We start from the raw sequence: 20,174 nt of genomic DNA, 5'->3' as shown, positions 1-20,174 counted from the left end.
GGAAAATTGTGTGTGTTGTATTTTTTTCTGGTCCCAAGATCCAGTGTATGATCACAATTGCATTTTGTTGCCATGTGTCTCTCCTTTATTTGAAACCATTCCTTAGAGATTTTTTTTTTGTCTTTCATGACCTTGACACTTTCAAAAGCAATTACGTTTTAGAATGTCCCTCAAATTTGAGTTAGTCTGATTTTTCATCCTGATTAGATCTAGCTTTAAGGTCATTGTGTCTTCTAATTCTAAAAGGAACTGTGATATTTCATCCCTGTAAATTTTTAGACTGAAAAGATGAGGAGGAGCTTGATTCTTTACTGATTGACATGTGTGCAGTGAGGTGGGTGTAGCAAAACCAACAAAGATATTCTGAGGGTGCTTATCTACAAGTAAATGACTGTATTCCCAAAAGAATAATCCCCTTAGGGAATTCAGCATACTAATGGTGAGGACAAATAGATCAAGAGAAAAGAGGTAAAACCTCACTATTTCCTTGATAAAAAAAATCAAGTGTAGGCAGAATTCTTTTCTATGTGCAATGGAAATAAATTAAACATCACAAGAATGGTCTCCTCTGGCTGGGAACCTCAAAGTTTCTTGGTACCAGGAAACATAACCAGGCATTCTGCTCTTTTGTTGGAAAAGAGTGACTGTCCCTATACAGTACCAACACATTAGGGGAAAGATGAAAAATATAGCCTGGCATCTAAATGCTGAGTCTTTGAAGTTCATTCTGAGAATGACTGGACGCGTGAAAACATTTGTATTTTTTTGAGAGAGAGAGCATGAGTGGGGGGTGGTGGTGGGAGGGGCAGAAGGAGAGGGAGAGAGAGAATCTTAAGCAGGCTCCATGCCCAGCTTGATCTCACGACCCCAAGATCAAGATCTGAGCCAAAATCAAGAGTCAGACGCTTAACAGACTGAGCCACCCAGGTGCCCCAGAAAACATTTTTTCTTAAGTCTAAATATGGGTGGTGTCTTTCATCATAAAAAACACTGAGACTCTTTAAAAAAACAAATGAGTATGGAAGCACATGGATAGAAATCGCTGTGCTATGGCTGGGAAACAAAAGAGAGAGAAATGAAATGACTGGAAGCAAATGCTTTTGGTGCCACGCACAGAATTACTGATGGTCTTGAATGCACTCAAGTTCAGAAGTGACGAGAAAGAGTTAATCCTTTTAAGCCAGTGCCTAGGGTATGCCCTGGGAAAATCTGACCAAATGAGTTACTGCTCAGCCTAAAATTAAACTCCTGGCTCCTTGTCTGGCATACAAACTATAAGATCACATTTCTTTTCACTGATGGATCCATTTTTTAATGAATTGAAAAAAGAATCCCCAGTGGTTCCTTTTGTGTGAAGAAAACAAGATAAATATTAGCTAGGAAAGGTCATTTTGGTTTCCAATATGTGGGAAGTTCATTATGATGGATTCTGATAAATTATACTGTGTATTTCTTTCCGATAACGGAAGGTCACACTGTGCCCTTGGGTGGACATCAGGACAAACATACTTAATAAAGTTGGAGGAGGTGGGAGATGAACATTTTCCAGTGTTTTATTTTTACCCCTGAATACGATATATTTGTACAGTTATTCAAAGCCACTCCTTCTTGAGCTAGTCACTCAAAGCTCACTCTTTTTCCTTTGGCCCCAAAGGAGTGGGTCTGCAAGTCCATCACCTACAGTATTCTCTGGGCAAAGTTGGGTAGTTATCTTCAGGGGAAGATACCTAAAGAAGAGAAAAATCTCAGTTGTGCTTTGTGGCAGATTTGTAATGGGTCCAACAGGATTCTAAAGTAACTAGACTGTGTCACAGGATCATTTTAATCTCATATTTGCAACTTTAATATTTACCGATGCACATCATTATTTTTCCCCACTCTCCACCACTGGGAGGGATGTTTTTAACTTAACAGTGTTAAAAACGGTGTCGTTTCATGGTCCATTTTTTTTTTTTCCTCTTGAGATGTCTTTGGTTTGGAAACATCTGAATCCTTCTTGCAAAAATGTTTTTGCTGAGTAGAAAAGTCCTTTTGGGTCTGTGCATTAAAGGAATGTGTTGAATGTTAATTATGGTATTAACAAGCATTCTTTGTATGTTGATGTGATGTTTTCTATTGGAAAGACTTTTCTCTCTTCCTCCCAAAAACATTTTTCAAAAAAGATCCTCACAGAGTGTTTAGCAACATCTACAGGTTTATTATCTCACAAATCTAGGAATTCAGATCTTCATGCTGGCTTTTCCACTGCTGTGTGAGCTTGGGCAAGTTGCAGAATTCTTGGGAATGGATCATCTCCATTTCCATTTTCATCCCATTGTTAATGACATGGGGAGAATGAAATTTTGCATCATGAAGGTTGGGGATCCTCTGTCAAGTTTGGAATGCCTTTGCTGCTGAGATAACTTCTACTTTAAATTTGTATTCTGGGGGTACCTGGGTGGCTCAGTTGTTGAGCGTCTGCCTTCGGCTCAGGTCATGATCCCGGAGTCCTGGGATCGAGCGCCGCATCGGGCTCCCCGCTCTGCGGGAGGCCAGCTTCTCCCTCTCCCACTCCCCTTGCTTGTGTTCCCTCTCTCGCTGTGTCTCTCTCTGTCAAATAAATAAATAAAATCTTTAAAAAATAAAATAAAATTGTATTCTGTTAGCTAATCCATGATGAGTTAATGAGTACTGGATTCTGTGTCTTTTCTCCCCTGTATATTAGGACCCCTTACAAATGTGGATGCATCTGGTTGCCTACCATTGTCCTGAAACTGCAGGTTTCATGGTAAAAAAACCCCATTATTCTGCTACTGGAAATCTGTTTGATTTCAACATTAACATGCTAATGACTTCCTGTCCTTGTTGTTTCTTAAATAGGTCTTTCCAAGCTAAGATAATTTTTTGGAACTGCAGAAATTGTTGGCCCTCGCTACAAATGGGAATTTGGAGTTGCTCTGAAATCCATTCTGAAATAATTGTGCTTGACTGGAACCAAATCTTATGAAGTCACCAAGGTAAAATGATTTTAAGAGACACCTAGAGATGGTTTCTTCATGAAGCATTGAGAATTTAGGAAAATGGAGAATCCTAGAGTTGACAATCCTTTATAAAATGTTTCTTTTTACATTGAATTTTTGAGTATTTTAGGAATCTTAGTTTTTCAAGTTTTAGTTCTCATTTTGGAAATCATTTCTGTTTGTAAAGCAGTGTTTTAACTGTTTGGTAGGGTGAAAGGTGAGATTTAAAGATAAACCAATTTTGTTTTACGTTTGAGCAAAATGTTCAAGGGGGAAGAAATTGAAGTTGAAGTATTATGGTAGATGTGGTAGGTCAGAAGTCCTTTGACTAGGGGTCTGGATTATTGGCCACAATAAAGAATGATTGCTGAATAGCTATCCAGTTGTCCCCTGGCATTTTCCAGACAGTGATAGCTATTGTAAAATAAATGCCTGCCCTAGGCCCTGGAAGCTTCACCCAGGAACCTGGTACATAGAATTGTCTATGTATGAAGACGGATCAGGGATCAACCCCTCAGGTTGGAAAGGCTGTCCTTGACACTTCGGATTTGGGGTTTGTTGTTGGGATCCAACCAGGAAAACAGACCATTCTGATAATGTGGGACAGAAGGAATTGAATTCATGGAATGGATGTAAAGGGAGAGTCAGAGAAGTCAAGCAGAAGACATGGAGGCTGCCTAGAGATAAGGAATGAGAGGAAGCTACCACCGTCCCCAGGGCTGGTCGGACAAATGAAGGAAGTAGTGTTTGCCAGCACCTAGGGGTAGGGACCCTCAGTGAGAGCTAGAACCAGAGTGGGTCTTCTGGCCGGAACTGGCACCATGCAGGAGAGATGGCCACTCCATAGATCCTGCCCAAGATGGAGAAGGTGGGAATAAATACCCCTACCCTTTTTCTTCCACCCTCCAGGCTCTAGCTACTGTCTCCTATTGGTTAAATCCAGCTGATTCAGGGGCCTGGAAAATGCAGCCCATGGGAGTGACCTAGGGGAAGGGAAAAGAATGGATCCAAGGGCAAAACAGGCCCGGGAGGGGATGGGCTTCCTATATGAAACCTCTTCCTATGACATTTTAATGTCACGGCATGGTCTTTTATACCTCAGGATGGGTCTTCTCTTGAGGATGGGTCTTCTCTTGAGGATGGATCTTCTCTTGAGGATGGGTCTTCTCTTGAGGATGACTCCATGGCCTCAGAAGGTAAATTCTCTTGAGGATGGGTCTTCTCTTGAGGATGACTCCATGGCCTCAGAAGGTAAATTATGCATATTGCATACACCATCTTCTATTTGAGGTGGACAGTAGTAGACGCTATGATGCAGAAGGATTTATTCCCTCACTGTCCAAAGCCCCCTTTTGGAATGAGGACACACCCAACTGAAGAAGATGACCTACAACTTCTTTGAATTATTCTCAATTCAAAGAGTCAGTTTCCTAAAATTACCCATCTTTTTAAGGGCAGCTCATATCCAGTGATGGGTTAACAGGGAAGTATAAAGCCTCGGCCCCTCCCCCCAGCGTGGGACCACCGAGAAGGAGCATTCCAGCTTTGGAACTCTTCGCTGGGTTATCTGAGGCCTTTTGCTCCTTCTGTGCTGCCTCCTTCCCTCCCTTGCCTTCCCCTTCCATAGGTGATATCCCTGGACTACCCCTTGATTAACCTCCTGCTCACCAATTCCCAACCTTGGGACTCAGATCATCTCAGATATACTCTCCAATTTGTTAAAACCCTTCCAGACAAGTTTAGGTGATATAGGGCCTGATAAACAGATGGAAACTGCATTTCAGTGGTACATTAGGTAGGAGAGATTATAGATCACCCGAAAGACCTAGTCTGAATTTGGAGACTAAATTGGGTGGGGCTTTATGGTTAGAGGCAGGGGAGCCAATGCACTAAGCAGAAGAAAAGTATTTAATGATACTCAGTGGAGGGTAAAGAATTAAGAAGCCAATAGGGATCTGGGCATCTGGAAATTGGATTAAGAACAAGAAGGTGGGTTTCAGAACCGGATTGAGTGTGATAGGTTTATTAACAAGGAGAGAGAGCAACGTGTACTCGAGGTTCTCAGCACCGTTGCTCACATCTCAGAGAACAGATGCTGGTCTGCAGGTCAATCTGGCAGCACTGGGGAGTGACAGCTGAAGGAAAAGACAGTGAGGGAGAGCACATTACCTTTGGGTAATGTTTTCTTCGTCAGAGTCCGTTTTCAGTGATATAAATCTTGAGATTAACTTGTGTAATTAATCACTTAAATCAGTTAGACTGAATACCTGGTTGGACCTTTGTAAACCACATATATGGATAAATTTATTTTTAAAGATTTTATTTATTTATTTGAGACAGAGAGAATGAGAGAGAGAGAGAGAGAGCACATGAGAGGGGGGAGGGTCAGAGGGAGAAGCAGACTCCCTGCTGAGCAGGGAGCCTGATGCGGGACTCGATCCAGGGACTCCAGTATCATGACCCGAGCCGAAGGCAGTCGCCCAACCAACTGATTGGATTGTTTGCCCATTTTTGGTAGACAGAGTTCTAAGATGGTTCCTAAGATTTGTACCCTTCTGTGTGTACGACCTGGGTTATTTCCTTCCCTTGACTGTGGGCAGGTTTGTGAATATGATGGGGTTCACTCCTGTGGCTAAGTTATGGTTATATGACAAAGATGAAGATGAAGGGATTTTGTCATTGTAATTAAGGTCTCAAATAAATTGATGTTGAATTAATCAGAAGGGAGATTATCCTGGATAGGACTGACTTGACTTGGTGAGCCGTAGCAAAGGACTACACCTTTCCTGACAGAGGAGATTCGGACTGAAGCAGCCTGAAGAGGGTCCACATATGTGGCCAAGATCAGGATGCCACATCTCAGAGCTGAGAGCAGGTCCTGGCTGATAGCAAGAACACAGGGACCTCAATTATATGGGCCTATGGAAATGGATTTTGTCAACAGCATGTAGGTGATTAGAAGCCATTATTTCCCCAGTTGAGCCTCCAGATGAGGACACACCCAGATGACATTTTTATTTCAGTCCTGTGAGTCCCTGAGCAGAGGACCTGGCTAGAATGTGCCAGATTTCTGACTTCAGGTAACTATGAGAAACTATGGAAACCATGTCCATATTTTTTTAACTTCTGAGTTTGGCAGTTTATTTGTTATGTCAAAACAGAAATTAATACCCCATTTATCTGATTCCTTAAAATTCTCCCTTTTGGGGCCGCTGATTGCTGCAAACTGGAAGCCAAGGTGCCTTATTCAGCCTGCAGATGTGTTTTACTTGGTCTATTTTGTACTCTGTTTTTTTTTTTTAATATTTTTTTAAAGATTTTATTTATTTGAGAGAGAGAGACAGAGTAGAGGCAGAGGCAGAGCGAAAGGGAGAAGCAGACTCCCCACTGAGCAGGGAGCCTGATGTGGGGCTCGATCCCAGGACCCTGAGATCATGACCTGAGCCGAAGGCAGACGCTTAACCGACTGAGCCACCCAGGCGCCCCTGCACTCTGTTTTAAAAATAAAACAAACTGAATTAATTGCCAACATATAAATTTGGGTAAGAATCTTTATAACAATGAGATCAATAACTAATATTGGAGTTAACAACTGGAATTTTAAAACATTATGGGTGGGACAGAGCACTTCATCCACAAATTTAGTGTATATAGAATTTTGAAACTACATGCTTTCCCTACTTAGTAGTAAATAAATAATCAGTTCCCTGAAATGACAATATAATTAATGGAAGTTGATCCTGGAACAACACAAGGGTTGGGGCACTTGACTCCCCATAAACTTAACCACTCAGAGCCTACTGTTGACTGGAACTCTTACCAATAACATAAACAGTCAGTTAACACATATTTTATATATTATATGTATTACCTACTGTATTCTTACAATAAAGTAAGCTAGAGAAAAGAAAATGCTATTTAAAAAAATCACAAGAGGGATGTCTGGGTGGTGCAGTCGGTTAAGTGTTCAACTCTTGGTTTCAGCTCAGGTCATGATGGCAGGGTTGTGGGATCGAGCCCTGTGTCCAGCTCCCTACGCAACACAAGGTTTGCTTGGGACTCTCTCCCTCTGCCCCAGCCCCTCAAATAAATAAATCTTTAAAAAAATCATAAGAAAGAAAATACATTTATAATACCGCCATGTATGGTGGAAACTCCATGTCTCAGTGAACTTGCACAGTTCAAACCTGTGTCATTCAAGGGGCAGCTGAACTCATACCAAAGCTCACGTGGACCCATGTATTTTCTTCGCCACTTTTTGAACTGCCCCCAGGGTGTCTATCTCCCATGTATACAAGATGAAGCGGGGGAGATGGAAGGTGGTGCTTTGAGAAATTAAAGCATGTGCAGGGCCTTTGAAGCAGAGAGACCTGATGTTCCATGAGTTTGGAACAACTCATGTACGATGAGTTTGGAATGCTCAGGATTTCCAAGGCCAAGGGCAAAGAGAAGCCAAGACTTTGTGTCTCCTCTAATGTTTAGTTGTTCAAAGATGATCTTAGAACCTTGTCTTGCCCTGGCTGCTTCAACAGCAGACTGAGTCTCACATCAATGAACTGTATGATACCTTTCAACAAGATCTATTTGACTAAATCATAAGAGGCCAAAAGAGAAGGGTGGGGGTAGAACCTGTTCTCTGGAGTATGATTTGGGTGCTAGGTCCCCAAGGCTGTGCTTTTCCTCAAGCACAGACTCAGGGTTCTGGTTGAGATGCTGCTCGTCTCTGGTTGAGACCCTTCCTTCCAGGACTTCAGGAGATTTGCCTCTAGTGATGCAAACAGGAATCCACATATATATATGAAGGGGGTTCCTTTGACCCAATGTGGTGAATTATATCATAGACACCACGATACATGTGCCAGGCAGAACCTAATATCACTGGAGTTTCAAATGCCAAGCTCTCTGTCCCACTTTGCTTGAAAAAGTTAATTAAAAAAAATAGCAAACAAAAGTTAATCTAGTTCTATCTAATTTCCCTATAATGTCTAATTAGTGGAGATGTCAACTATTCTTCAATTAAAAAAAATTGAGGGGAGAATGCACTTTTAAAAAAGATTTTATTTATTTATTAGAGAGAGAAAGAGAGGCAGAGGGAGAGAGAGAGAGAATATCTCAAACAGACTCTTCCCTGAGCACGGAGCTCGACTCAGGGCTCAATCTCATGATCCTGAGTTCATGACCTGAGCTGAAATCAAGAGTTGGATGCTTAACTGACTGAGCCACCCAGGCACCCCGAAAATGCTTTTTTGATATTTTCTTTTTAGTTAATTTCTTTCAGGTTTTTTTGAGAATAGTAGACTACACATACACTTTTGTGAACTGAATTTTCTTTGAGCAACTGTTTTGATACTGTCCATCTGTATGAAGTTAAGTTTATTTAGCTGTATTGATATATAATTGACACATGACATTGTATATGTTTCAGGTATTCACTGTGCTGATTTGATACATATATAAATTGCAAAATGATGACTACCATAGTATTAGCTACCACCTCCATCCTGTCACATAATTACCATTTTTTTTTTTTGTGGTGAGAACATTTGAGATCTACTCTTGGCAACGTTCAAGTATATGATAAAGTGTTATTAGCTATAATCACCATGCTATACATTAGATTCCCAAACTTGTTAATCTTGTCACTTTTTAAAAAAGATTTTATTTATTTGAGAGAGAGAGAGAGAGAGAGATCACAAGCAGGGGGGAGGGATAGAGGGAGAAGCAGACTCCCTGCTGAGGAGGGAGCCTGATATGGGACTTGATCCCAGGACCCTGGGATCATGACTTGAGCCAAAGGCAGATGCTCAACCAACTGAGCCACACAGATGCCCCAATCTTGTCACTTTTGATCAATATCTCCCCATTTTTCTCTCCTCCCAACCTTTGCTAACTACTACTCTATTCTGTTTCTCTGAGTTTGTCTTTTTCAGATTCCACATATAAGTGGGATCAAACAGTATTTGTCTTTCTCCATCTTATTTCCCTTATCATAATGCCCTCAGAGTCCACCTAAATTGTTGCAAATGACAGGATTTCCTTTGTTCTCATGGTTGAATAATATTCCATCGTATATACATACCACATCTTCTTTATGTATTCATCTGTCGACATCCATATGAAGTTAAGGTTACTTTTCATTCACCTATACTTGCCCATATTCCTACCAAACTTTGAGACTGATAATCATTTATTAATGTACAACCAGAGAAACCAGGAGAAAACCCTCAGGCTAAGTGTGACAATTTCTGTGGTTTCTTTGAGGTGTAGAAACCATGTATATTTTATTTGAGTCCAGCTCTAAGTGTGTAGCTTTCTAATTTCATGATATAAAATATTATGTTACCCCATGTTCTATGAGGATAAGTCACATGACACAATGGGGCTTCATAAATAGACTTATCATTGAAGCTCATCGCTAACTTGGAAAACTCGTAATTATAAAAAGCGTTCATTGAAAATTGAGTTAATGCACAGTGGGAATCAGGTTTCATTTGCCTTCAGTGTTCTTGGGGGGAAAGAAGTCCAGCGCTGAGCATCTCTTGCGTGCTGTTTTCCTCTAGTTTCCCCCAGACCATGCTTGAGTGTCTGCCGCAGAACCTCACCTCACTGAGTCCTCACTGACTTGTGTCCTGCTTTCTTTTCAGGATGAGAGTCTATGCTAAATCAGTGTTGCTGTCACACTGGGTCTTTCTGGCCTATGTGTTAATGGTGTGCTGTAAGCTGATGTCCGCCTCGAGCCAGCACCTCCGGGGACACGCAGGTAAGCCCTTTAAGCTCATTATGCACCACAGAGATCAATTAATAAAACCCTTTCAAACGTCAGAGTCCACATTTTAGACACAGGTAATTGACAAGAGTGTTTGATGGTGTGTAAATAATCAGAGGAAGCCTGAGATACATCAGAGCAAAGCAGTTCAATGGTTTGGTGCTAAGAGTGTTTTCTAGACATTTTTTTTTTAAAAGATGTTTTCCAGGGTTTTTTTCTCCTTTTCCTTTCCTGAGTACATTTCCATTCTTAAAGTGATTTTTCTCAAAGAATCCTGGAAAACCAGCAGCCCTTTCTTTGCATATGTATTACTCCTGTAACTTCCTTTGAAGGCAGGACATCTTTATTGGTAAACTTAAACACTTCCAGGGCTAGAGTGAAGCTGTCAGATAATCTAAGAGCTTTTTAACACGTGTGGAGAAAAGATGGTGAATGATTTAAAAACATAAAGAAGAAAGAAAAGGAAAAAAGCAGTGGTAGCTGTAACCTGGGACCTAAAATAAAATGTGTCTAAAGTTTTAGAGAATCATTCTCATAATTTCTCATGAGACCCTTGTCTATACTTGGCTTCTTTCTAAAAAAAAAAAGATGAAAATAATTATTGAAGTATCTATGTGCAGGTGCGTGTGTATGTGTGTTTCTGCCCACCCCTCCCTCCTTTCCTTGTTACATCTACATTTAAAGTGATACAGACTTGGAAACTCCCCAGTGAAATGTGTTTTCCTGATAAATTCATATTTGTTTGTGGACTCATGGCCAAATAATTAATTTACTGTCATTGCTTCAGTAATTTGAAGTGTGGCAATGACAGGCTTGCTTCGACTGCTTGGTGAAAAAGTGAATCTTGAACCGTCAACCAGGTATATGTCCCAGTCATAAATTCTGTCTCCCACAGGTCTAATGTATGGACTTTATCAGATATCCTTACCCTCAGACATATAGCAGGCAGTGCTTTCCACTCAGTTATTCTGATATTTTAAGGTGAAGATATAATATGAGGCTTACCAATGACTTTAAAAAATCTCTCACGACTCATTTTTCTCGCCTCAAGTGAGAGTTCAGAGAAGACGAGAAAAGTAATTGAAATTTTAATGAATCAGCATAAAATCAATACCATTTGGCTGCTGTGAAGTGCCTACAGCTAGTTGGTCATTGCACTGTGTATCTTTTGATGAGCTTGTTCTCAAGGATCGAGAGTTTGAAGTTGTTAGTCTTATCTGTTTAATTCATATCTCTTTTCTTGGGTGGAGGTTGAGAGTCCGAGTAGCAAGCAGGCAGAGCATTTCAGTGGGGCAGGTTATCAAGAGCAGATTTCCAGACTTCCAGGAACTCGGCTAGAGAGATTGTGTTGAAAAGTGATTAAAAGTAGAAGGAAACAGAGGACATGACTGAACCTTCAATTTTTATCCATGTGGCAATCCTCATTTCTTTGAATTTAGAAAAGGCACCAGCATTGGAATAAATCTAAGTTAAGATTAGAATTATATACACAAGAAATACAGACAATATCTTCTATATAAGCGGACTCAACAGCAATCAGGACAGCGAGAAGTCAGAGCAAAGCCTTGGCAACTCCTGCTCAAGGAATGACATTTTCAGCCCTAGAATTCTAGCTGATTTTATTTGGATTCCCAGCACATGTCCTTTGGCTTTGGGGGAATTCCTTCGGCTTTCATTTTTGGGATTTACATCCTTCTCACCCCTTGTCTGAACAACCCATGGAAGGAGTCAGAACTGGTTCCTCCCTAGAGGGGGCTCTGTTCTCTCATTTTCTTATCATGCGCGTGCACAAGTGCATGTGTATGATATTTGTGATACAGAAAGAGATTTTTTTAATGAAGTATTGGCTCACACAGCTATGTAGGCTGAGAAGTCTCATGACCTGTGGTCGGCAAGCTGGAGACCCGGGAAAGTCAGTGGTGTGGTTTAAGAGTTTGGGAACCAGAGAGCCCACGTGTACTCTAGTCCAGGTCTGAAGAGCTGAGCACCAGGAACAGTGAGGGCACGAGAAGATGGATATCCCAGCCCAACGGTCAGGCAAAGAACAAAGTCAGCTTTCTCCCACCTTTTTGTGCCATTCAAATGCTCAGGGGATTGGATGAGGCTCAGCCACATTGGGAGAGCCATCTATTCCACTTGTCCACCAATTTAAATGCTAATCATTTCCAGAAACACCTTTATAGACACACTCAGAAATAATGTTTAATCAGATACCTGGGCATCCCATGGCACAGTCAAGCTGACATATAAAATTAATCATCACAGCTCTCCTTCCAGAAAAAAAGAATGTGTATACCAGTAATGCGTTTATGCACTTACATATCACTATGCCCCGTTTTGACTTTTTTCCCATTTAACAATAGAGTTTATACATCTTTTCATTTGAGCACTTACAGATCTATCACTCTCTGTAACACTGCATAGTCATCTATGGTATAGAGGTGCCATAAATGATTTGATCACTCCCAATTTTTGTGGACATTTGACTCGTTACCATATTTCTACAAATATGTATGTCCTGACTTCAGGTGAATTCCTAGTAGCGAGATCTTGAATTAAAGTGCACGCAGGTGTTATCAGTGAGAGTAGCCTAATTGCTGTAACCAAGAGACCAAATAGACATTATGGCTCAACAAATGGAGGTCTGTTTCTTTCTTTTTTTTTTTTAAGATTTTATTTATTTGAGAGAGAGAGAGAAAGAGAGAAAACACGAGCGGGGTGAGGGGCAGGAGGAGAAGCAGACTCCCTGCTGAGCAGGGAGCCCGACGTGGGGCTCGATCCCAGGACCCTGAGATCATGACCTGAGCCGAAGGCAGATGCTTAACCGACTGAGCCACCCAGGCGCCCCGGAGGTCTGCTTCTTGCTCATGTGTCCTGGAGGTGGGGGGTAAATATATCTGCTGGATGACCCTCCGGTACTGCAGTCTTTTTGGAACCCGTGGTGGATGGAAGTACTATCATTTTCAACCTGTGGCTTCCAAGGCTGTCCTAGAGCAGCCTCCATTCCAGCCAGCTGGAAGGGAAATGAGCGTGGAGGCTTCAGCTAGGAGGTGTTAATAAGCCGGCCGAGGCTCGGGCAGCCTCTCGTGCACTGTCCTGCCATTGGCTAGAGTCTAGCCTGTAGGCACGTCTTACTGAGGGGCAACTGGGAAACGCTCTAGTTGTGGGCACAGGGAGACCGGGAGAACCGGAACTTTGGTGAGTATCTTGCAACTTATGATGCAGTGCATTCACGTTTTAATTGTACCAGAGTGCTCTTCAGAACTCTTGGACTTATTTATACTTCCACCAACTGTAATAGTGTGATAACACCCATTTCCCTTTACACTTATTAACTCTGGGTGCTTTCAAGTTTTAATTTTTTGCCAATCTAGCAATGAAGATGTGTCATTTGTATGGGCTTGTTATCTCTTTCTGACTGACGAGTCTCTTAATGTGCTGGTGGACTATTTGTTTTTATTTGAGCTATTGCATTCTTTATCCACTTTTCTGTTGGCTCTATTGTCTGTTTATTTGATGATTGGCAAAGCTTTTTGTAGATTGAGGACACCGGAGCCCTTTGACCATCCCTCTCCTCCTTCCTTCCCTCCTGCCCTGTGTTCCTCCCATTCTAGCGAGGCTCTGTATTCCATTGGGGGTGGGGTGGTGGTGGTGGTGGTGGTGGTGGTGGTGGTGGTGGTGGTGGTGGTGGTGGTGGTGGTGGTGGTGGTGGTGGTGGTGGTGGTGATGATGATGATGATGAGAGGGTTGAGGACTGCTATAAATGTTCACTAATGACCTTCAGGGGAAGAAAGTCTATGCTCTTTACATGGCCATGTGGTTTTCTTCCTAGTATAGAGTTCAGCTGATGGAAAACTCAGGGTCAGAACCAGTGGGGTGTGGGGAAGTCTGTCTATACCTAGATGCTGAGAAACTGGTCAGGTTTTACTCCACTGTGGAGGTACCCAAGGCAGCTCCAGAGCAGGAGCAAGCTGCTGAGGGTTAACTGCAGAAGCCTGTGCATCAATGTCCAGAAGGGCTCTTGTCACTCTCCCGAGGGCTTTGTGGTTCGTGCTGGCCAATTAACGGAACTGTGGTCCCAGGAAACCCTAGTTAATGTTTATTGGATGCTTTTAATGGCTCAGATTAGAAGAGTGGCTTGTTGATGGTTGCGTATCAACGAGGAGAGATTTCACAAGGGCTCTCAAAGATAAAGGAGGAAGGTGGGACTCACCCCCAATTTTGAAAGATGAGGTACTAGGTGTGGCTTGAAGTTTTCCTTTTAGTTCAAGCATTGAAAAACCAAACCTAATAAAACCCCACCTAATTTTCGTAGCATAGGTCAGGGGAGTCTTTCTTTAAGGCAAATGGCTTTTGTAAACTTCCACGAGAGTCCAGAAGTGGTATTTTTAAGGAATTAGGAAACACAAAAGACCACCTGTGTTGTTTTTAAAACTACTTGAGGTAATAAGTGAGTGTGAGACCACGTGGACTTTTGAAGCCTCAAGCTATAGAAAAGGAGAAAGGATCAGTGGATGGGAGAGTTTCTCTTAAAAAGGAAGCCAGAGTAAACTCTGTTCTTTTTTTCAAGAGCTAGCGATTTCTTCTTTTGTTCTTTTTTGCTCTAAGTAGCACCGTTTCGCCGCAAGAGGGCAGCAAACATAATGCGGTGGAAAGATGCTGGCAGTTTCAGAAACTTGAGAATCCTGTGGAATTAATCCTGTGGGGATCTTTGCAAAAGTTTCATCTGATGTAGACATGATGAGTTTGGGACAGTAAGCACCCCATGCCCTTGAGATTTAGTCATAGGAATAATTGGACACTCCAAAAAATTAATAATTTCCCCTTTGTAGATAGAACCAGAGCTCCTCTCCGGATGTAACAGAGAGGTAGGAACTTGGGTGAGGTGCTGCTGGTTTGCAAATTCATTTCAGTGGTTCTATTTCCCCAAGGGAGCTTTAAGTATGACCTGTCTGGGGGTGTGTAAATTGCAGCAAATGCTGTGCTGCTTAGCTACCATTTAATATCTGTTTTGGTGTAAAACCTATGTAGTATATACTCTGTCCAGGTGTATGTAGGACCTAAAAAAAATGGAACACACCTGGGAATGAAGCAGTAAAAGGAACCCAGTGTTTGGACTCTGGGGTCAAATATGATCCCGATTCTGCACATCTGGCTGTGTGACATTGTCCAGGCCACTTAACCTCTCTGAACCTGCATCATCAGCTGTAAAAATGGAATGATCTCCCTGTTTACCTTATGAGGTTATTGGGATGACTGAATAAGACAAAGTAGGCAGATGGATTAGCATAGTAAATATTCCATAAATAGTAGCTATTTATATGTTTAGAGGCATCCAGAATGAGAGGGAGTCTGGAAACGTTCATCTTTGAGAACAGTGGAGGGATGTGGGCAGGTACAGGGAGATAGATCAATGCCTGGAGAGGTCGAAGCTTTATCGTGTACAAGAGAAAAAGGCTTGTTTTTCATTGTTCTAAAAGGTGGACTGTAATGAAGAGCATTGCTTTATGAAGACTGATGTTTCAGCTCAAACCCCAAGAAAGAAGGAGAAAAGGAACGTCTAACAAATAAGGCTTCAGCAAGCTGGGGACAGAGTGACCCAGAGGTGTTGGAAGCTGGGTGGATGATAAGAATTGTGACAGGTCTGAGATTTCACCCTACTTGCCAGCTAATGAGTTAGCCAGTCACAGTTTGCGGGGTGCTGGCGGGAGACTTGACGTGCCCGGGTTAGATACAGGGGATTTTATTTATGGCACAACGAGCTGTAGGAGCTTCACGTGTGCTTGGTTCTCCTTTTGTTCCTGGGCTGGCTATCTAGCCAAGTTGGGACTCAGTCTCTTGTTCTGTAAAGTGGGCACAATGAAAGATAGAAAGAGTCCTGTAAGGTTTGTAAGTAGGTGTCCATCACAGGCATACCCTGTTGGATTGTACTTTGTTTTATTGCACTTCACAGGATTGGGATTTTTTTTTTTTAACGGAAGTCTTGTGGCAACCTTGTGTCAAGCGAGTGTACGGGCGCCATTTTTTGCAATAGCATTGGCTCACCTCGTGTCCCTGTGTCACATTTTGGTAATTCTTGAAATATTTCAAACTTTCCCATGGCTGTATTTGTTATGGGATCTGCGATTGATCAGTGATGACAACTCACTGAAAGCTTGGCTGATGGTTAGCATTTTTTGTAATAAAGTATTTTCAAATTAAAATACGTACTTTTTTTCAACGTAACATTAGTTCACACTTAATAGACAACAGTATGTTGTACACATGATTTTTACATGCATTGGAAAACAAAATCCACTTGTCTTCATTGTGATGTTGACTTCAGTGCTGTGCTCTGGAAATGCACCTGCAGTATCTCCGAGCTATGCCAATATTCATGTCTGGAAAGTGCTTGGAATTGTGTTGGCATAGTTAGTGCTCAAAACATGTTAGCTGTCTTTATTGAAACTTGCCTTCTTCTTTGCAATGTATTCTATTTTATAGATGTCTGTACTGTTGAAATTTATGAAACCTAGGTTTCCTGTTTTCTGTATTATAAATGATGATGAACACTTGAATTATGGTTGTGTGCTTTGGTGTGTCAGGGAGCAAGGATATCGTGTCCCCTCAAGGTCTTTCTACTTGGACTAAGAATTAAACTGACATGAGACAGATAAACAGGAAAAAAATCAAATTTAATAGGCTATGTATGGGGAAGCCATACAGAAATGGAAATTCCAAAGACAATAGGGCAAAATGAGGTATATATGTCATTGTGAACAAAGGAGAAGGGGGTAGCGGTCTGGGTCTTCAAATAAAAGGAATGCAATCCTCAGGAAGAACAAAACAGTAGATGTTCAGTAAACAGATGTTTCCTGGGCCCCTCAAGATCACTGAGTCATGGAGGACTTGCATGGAACAGGCTTTGCTCTTCTCCCTGTCCACCTTACCCAGTTCATATCATAATGTAGTTACCTCTGATGATAGCTGTCTTCCTGAAGCAGATCTTCTATCAAAACTCTTTTTAGACAGTTGTCAGGGACGGTAAAGAACTTCCCTGAATCTGCTGGGTCTTGATTGCTTTGAACTCAAAATAACCTTTATGGGACAGTGGTCTGTCTTGGGGTGGCCAGCCCTTGGTCCCTACAGGTGACTTGTGTTCTTTTTAACTTAGGATAAACTGAAGAGTAGTTGTTGCATCCAAGTTTGGGCTCCTGTTTCTGGCCCCTATAATGGCTGAAATTTTATAGGAACCCTGCAGATACTTTTGATTGGATTGACTATTTAGCCCTAATTTTCTGTGAGAAACCTCTTTCCAAGGTACCAGTTGAGTGGGGAAGGTAATTTCTACTACAGGAGTTTTTTGGTGAGACTCGAGTGCAATTTGTCATTGGTGAAAACTGCAAATAATAAAGCTGTGCATATAAGCTACTGTTTCTCACTTTGCAGGCTGAAATGAATAGTACTTAAAAACAGATGGTTTTGAAAAATGATTTGCCTGTACTGCCTGGGTTCTGACACTAGGGGGCAGGCAAGGCTTAGAAGAGTGCAATAGCAAAAAACAAGCCTGGTCTAATGCAGTGTGGTCTAGTAGAGATAGGAGAGCCACATAGGTAATTTTCAATGTTCTATAACCACGTAAAAAGTAAAAATAAATAAATAAATAAAATTGGTGAAATTAATTTTGTATTAACACATTTTATGTAACCTACTGTATTAAAATATTATTTCTACATATGACCCTAGCCACATTTCAAGTGCTCCAGGGCCACACATGGCTGGAGGCTACTGTAATAAACAGTGCATGCTCACAAATTGGGTCTTAAGAGTACTTTCTGAAAGATGAGAAGCAGAAGTTATTTGCGTTTTCATGGGTCAATCATAGGGCACAGTGTTTCATCTCCTTTTATTTTGGTTAATTTATTTTTATGTTTTATTTAGTTCTTCTCCCCCCCCCCCCCCCCCCCCACCGCGAATGACTACTCCTAGATTTATGGAAAATGCCAGGTAAGTGGGGTTTGTAACCTTAAGTCATAAAGACTGGGGAAGATCGTTCCGTTTCCTAATCACTGCCTGTGTGATCATTCTTTGTAAGAGTGTACTTTAAGGAAGAGAGAAGTGTCAAAATAATTTGAAATAGAATGTGTGCGTGTGTGTGTGTGTGAGAGAGAGAGAGAGAGAGAGAGAGAGAGAGAGGGCTCCAGCCAGTAAGTCTTGAAGTTACTCCCTGGACAGCTTATTTTGACCAATAATGGGCATTTACCCACCTGAGTGCAATCCAATGATAACGGTTTTAATATGGTTCCTTCCATAATTGTCCCTGTCTGTCCTCCTCTACCCCTAGTGAATGGTTACTTTGTCAACTGTATAGATATAGCTCTATGTAGGCAACTCCATAGGATTATCCTCTATTTTATAAACAAGATAGGATTGTGGAATGGTCAAAAAGCCTCTGTTTTGGTGGTGATTGAAAAGGGCATCTCTATGATGATGCCTACTTAAAATTCTGGGGAGCTTTTACAGGATAAAACACAGTGCCTTCATCACAGCTATGTCACATCTGAATCTTGCAAGGTGGATCCCAGGCAACTGTATTATTTAATAGCTTCCTGTAGCCAAAGATAAGAACCACTGATTCAGAAGAAAAAAAAAGGAGAGAAATTTGACTCCAGCTCTTATCAAACTATAGTTTGGTCCAGAGCTGTTGAGCCTCTCTTTTAGTGTTAGTGGGCAACAGTTAGGCTGGGAGAGATCTACTTTCCCCCTATAAAGGTGCCCTCCATCTCCACTTTTTGGAAGGACTGTGAAAATACTCTGGCATAGCCATTCCTGGACGCTAAAAGCCTCTAGCACAAGAGAGTCCATTGACCTCCCTTGTTCCCTACATTATTTTTCTCCAGTGCCATCTTCATGGGCTTTTCATAATCTTGGCGTTTAATAAGAAGGGAAAAGAACAGATTACACAAGGTGTGAATATTTGGCTTCTTATCTCCTTGGCTCCAAGTTCAAGTCCCAATGCTATCGGCAAGGTCAGCTTTGCAAAATATCTGACAAAAGAGCCGGCTTCACATCCTTTTTCGAGGGAAGGAAGGGTTGTTTCACTGACCAGAGAGTAAAGAATTTCTGTTCCTTAAATGAGCTTGTGAGCCATTCTACTTGGCAGAACATGCTTCTCTTGCTGCCCCTTTCTGAGTCTTTGAGGCAGAGTAGGTAAAGATCTACCTTTGAAGAGTTCTCTGGGTAGTTAGGAAAAGAATCTCCTTACCCTTGAGAAGAAAGTTCCTCTTTGTTCTTTCAAGCCTTGCACTTAAACTCATCTAAACAAAGCTTACAATTTGGGGTTTAAAAAGCTACAGGTCAGTATCTCATCTGGATGTCAGTGGTGTCTAAGGAAATCAGAATCTTTTGTCCCAGATAAAGAAAATGAAATCACTGCTAAAAAGAATCAGGAGGGTTGGCGATGGGGCAGGAGGAGAAAGGTTTCGTGTTTTTCTAGGTGTGGCTTGGATGCTTGAAATACTGTGGCCCGTATGGTGGTCTCAGAATAGCACACTGGAGATAATGTTATTGAAGAGGTGTTCAAAAGCCACTAGAAACGATTAATTGATTACGAGAAGACTATGTGTGTCTATAGAGTTAAAAAATAATTTCACTCCTAATGCCATGTGTCAGCAGTGCTTATGTTTTGGGGTATGTCTGAAAGCAGATGAAAACTGTAAACTATTTTATTTATTTTTTTTAAAGATTTTACTTATTTGTCAGAGAGAGAGAGAGCGTGTGCACACAAGCAGGGGAAAGCAGCAAGCAGAGGGAGAAGCAGACTCCCCTCTGAACAAGGGGCCCGATGTGGGACTTGATCCCGGGACCCTGAGATTATGACCTGAACTGAAGGCAGATGCCTAACTGACTGAGCCACCCAGGCGTCTGGAGAACTGTAATCAATTTAAACAGAGCAAGGAGAGCCTGGAGGCAGTGGCATCTCCAGCTGGGTTGTGTGGTCCTGTTTCTTCCCTGTTTGGTGTGAGTTATGGGGTCCCAAAGTCAGAAAGCAAAATAATAGAGAACTTTGTTTTAGGAAAAAGATACTATGAGCATGAAATGAAAAAAATGAATATCCACAGTGTTGCCAGAAGCAGGTAGCTTTTCTGTGGTTCATCACTGATTTTGCATAGGTAGCTGCTAAAGGACTAGAAATAAATACCTGAAATGTGGGGGTGGGAGACTTGAACAACCTGAACTTGATGGTGGGTGAAGGAGAACAAAGTTAAGGTGTGTGTCGTCTTCCTCCAAATCAAACACAGTCACTGACTTGGTAGTTTGGAAAGCATTTGCAAGGGATGGTGGAAGGCACTTCTTTCAAGAGGAGCTTTGAAAGCCTGGGTGGATTTGAGCCAGGGAAATGAACATGGTTCATGTTCAAAACAGAACAT

The 20,174-nt window shown here is 41.7% G+C and overlaps 1 protein-coding gene across 2 annotated transcripts in view; it reads left to right on the top strand.

The window, feature by feature from the left end:
* Positions 1 to 20,174, top strand: part of TAFA4 (TAFA chemokine like family member 4) — a 183,243-nt gene that overhangs the window by 43,135 nt on the left and 119,934 nt on the right. For both annotated transcript variants that reach the window (XM_027585373.2, XM_027585372.2), the window contains 2 exons: positions 2,860 to 2,996; positions 9,644 to 9,759. In XM_027585373.2, coding sequence (XP_027441174.1) covers positions 2,983 to 2,996; positions 9,644 to 9,759 — 130 coding nt within the window. In that variant the 5' untranslated portion in view covers positions 2,860 to 2,982. The remainder of the gene's footprint in view (positions 1 to 2,859; positions 2,997 to 9,643; positions 9,760 to 20,174) is intronic.

This window comes from Zalophus californianus, chromosome 1 (genome assembly GCF_009762305.2).
Source record: "Zalophus californianus isolate mZalCal1 chromosome 1, mZalCal1.pri.v2, whole genome shotgun sequence".
NCBI classification, from domain to species: Eukaryota; Metazoa; Chordata; class Mammalia; order Carnivora; family Otariidae; genus Zalophus; species Zalophus californianus.
Note: the sequence above shows the minus strand (reverse complement) of the source record. Positions and strands in the feature narration are given on the sequence as shown.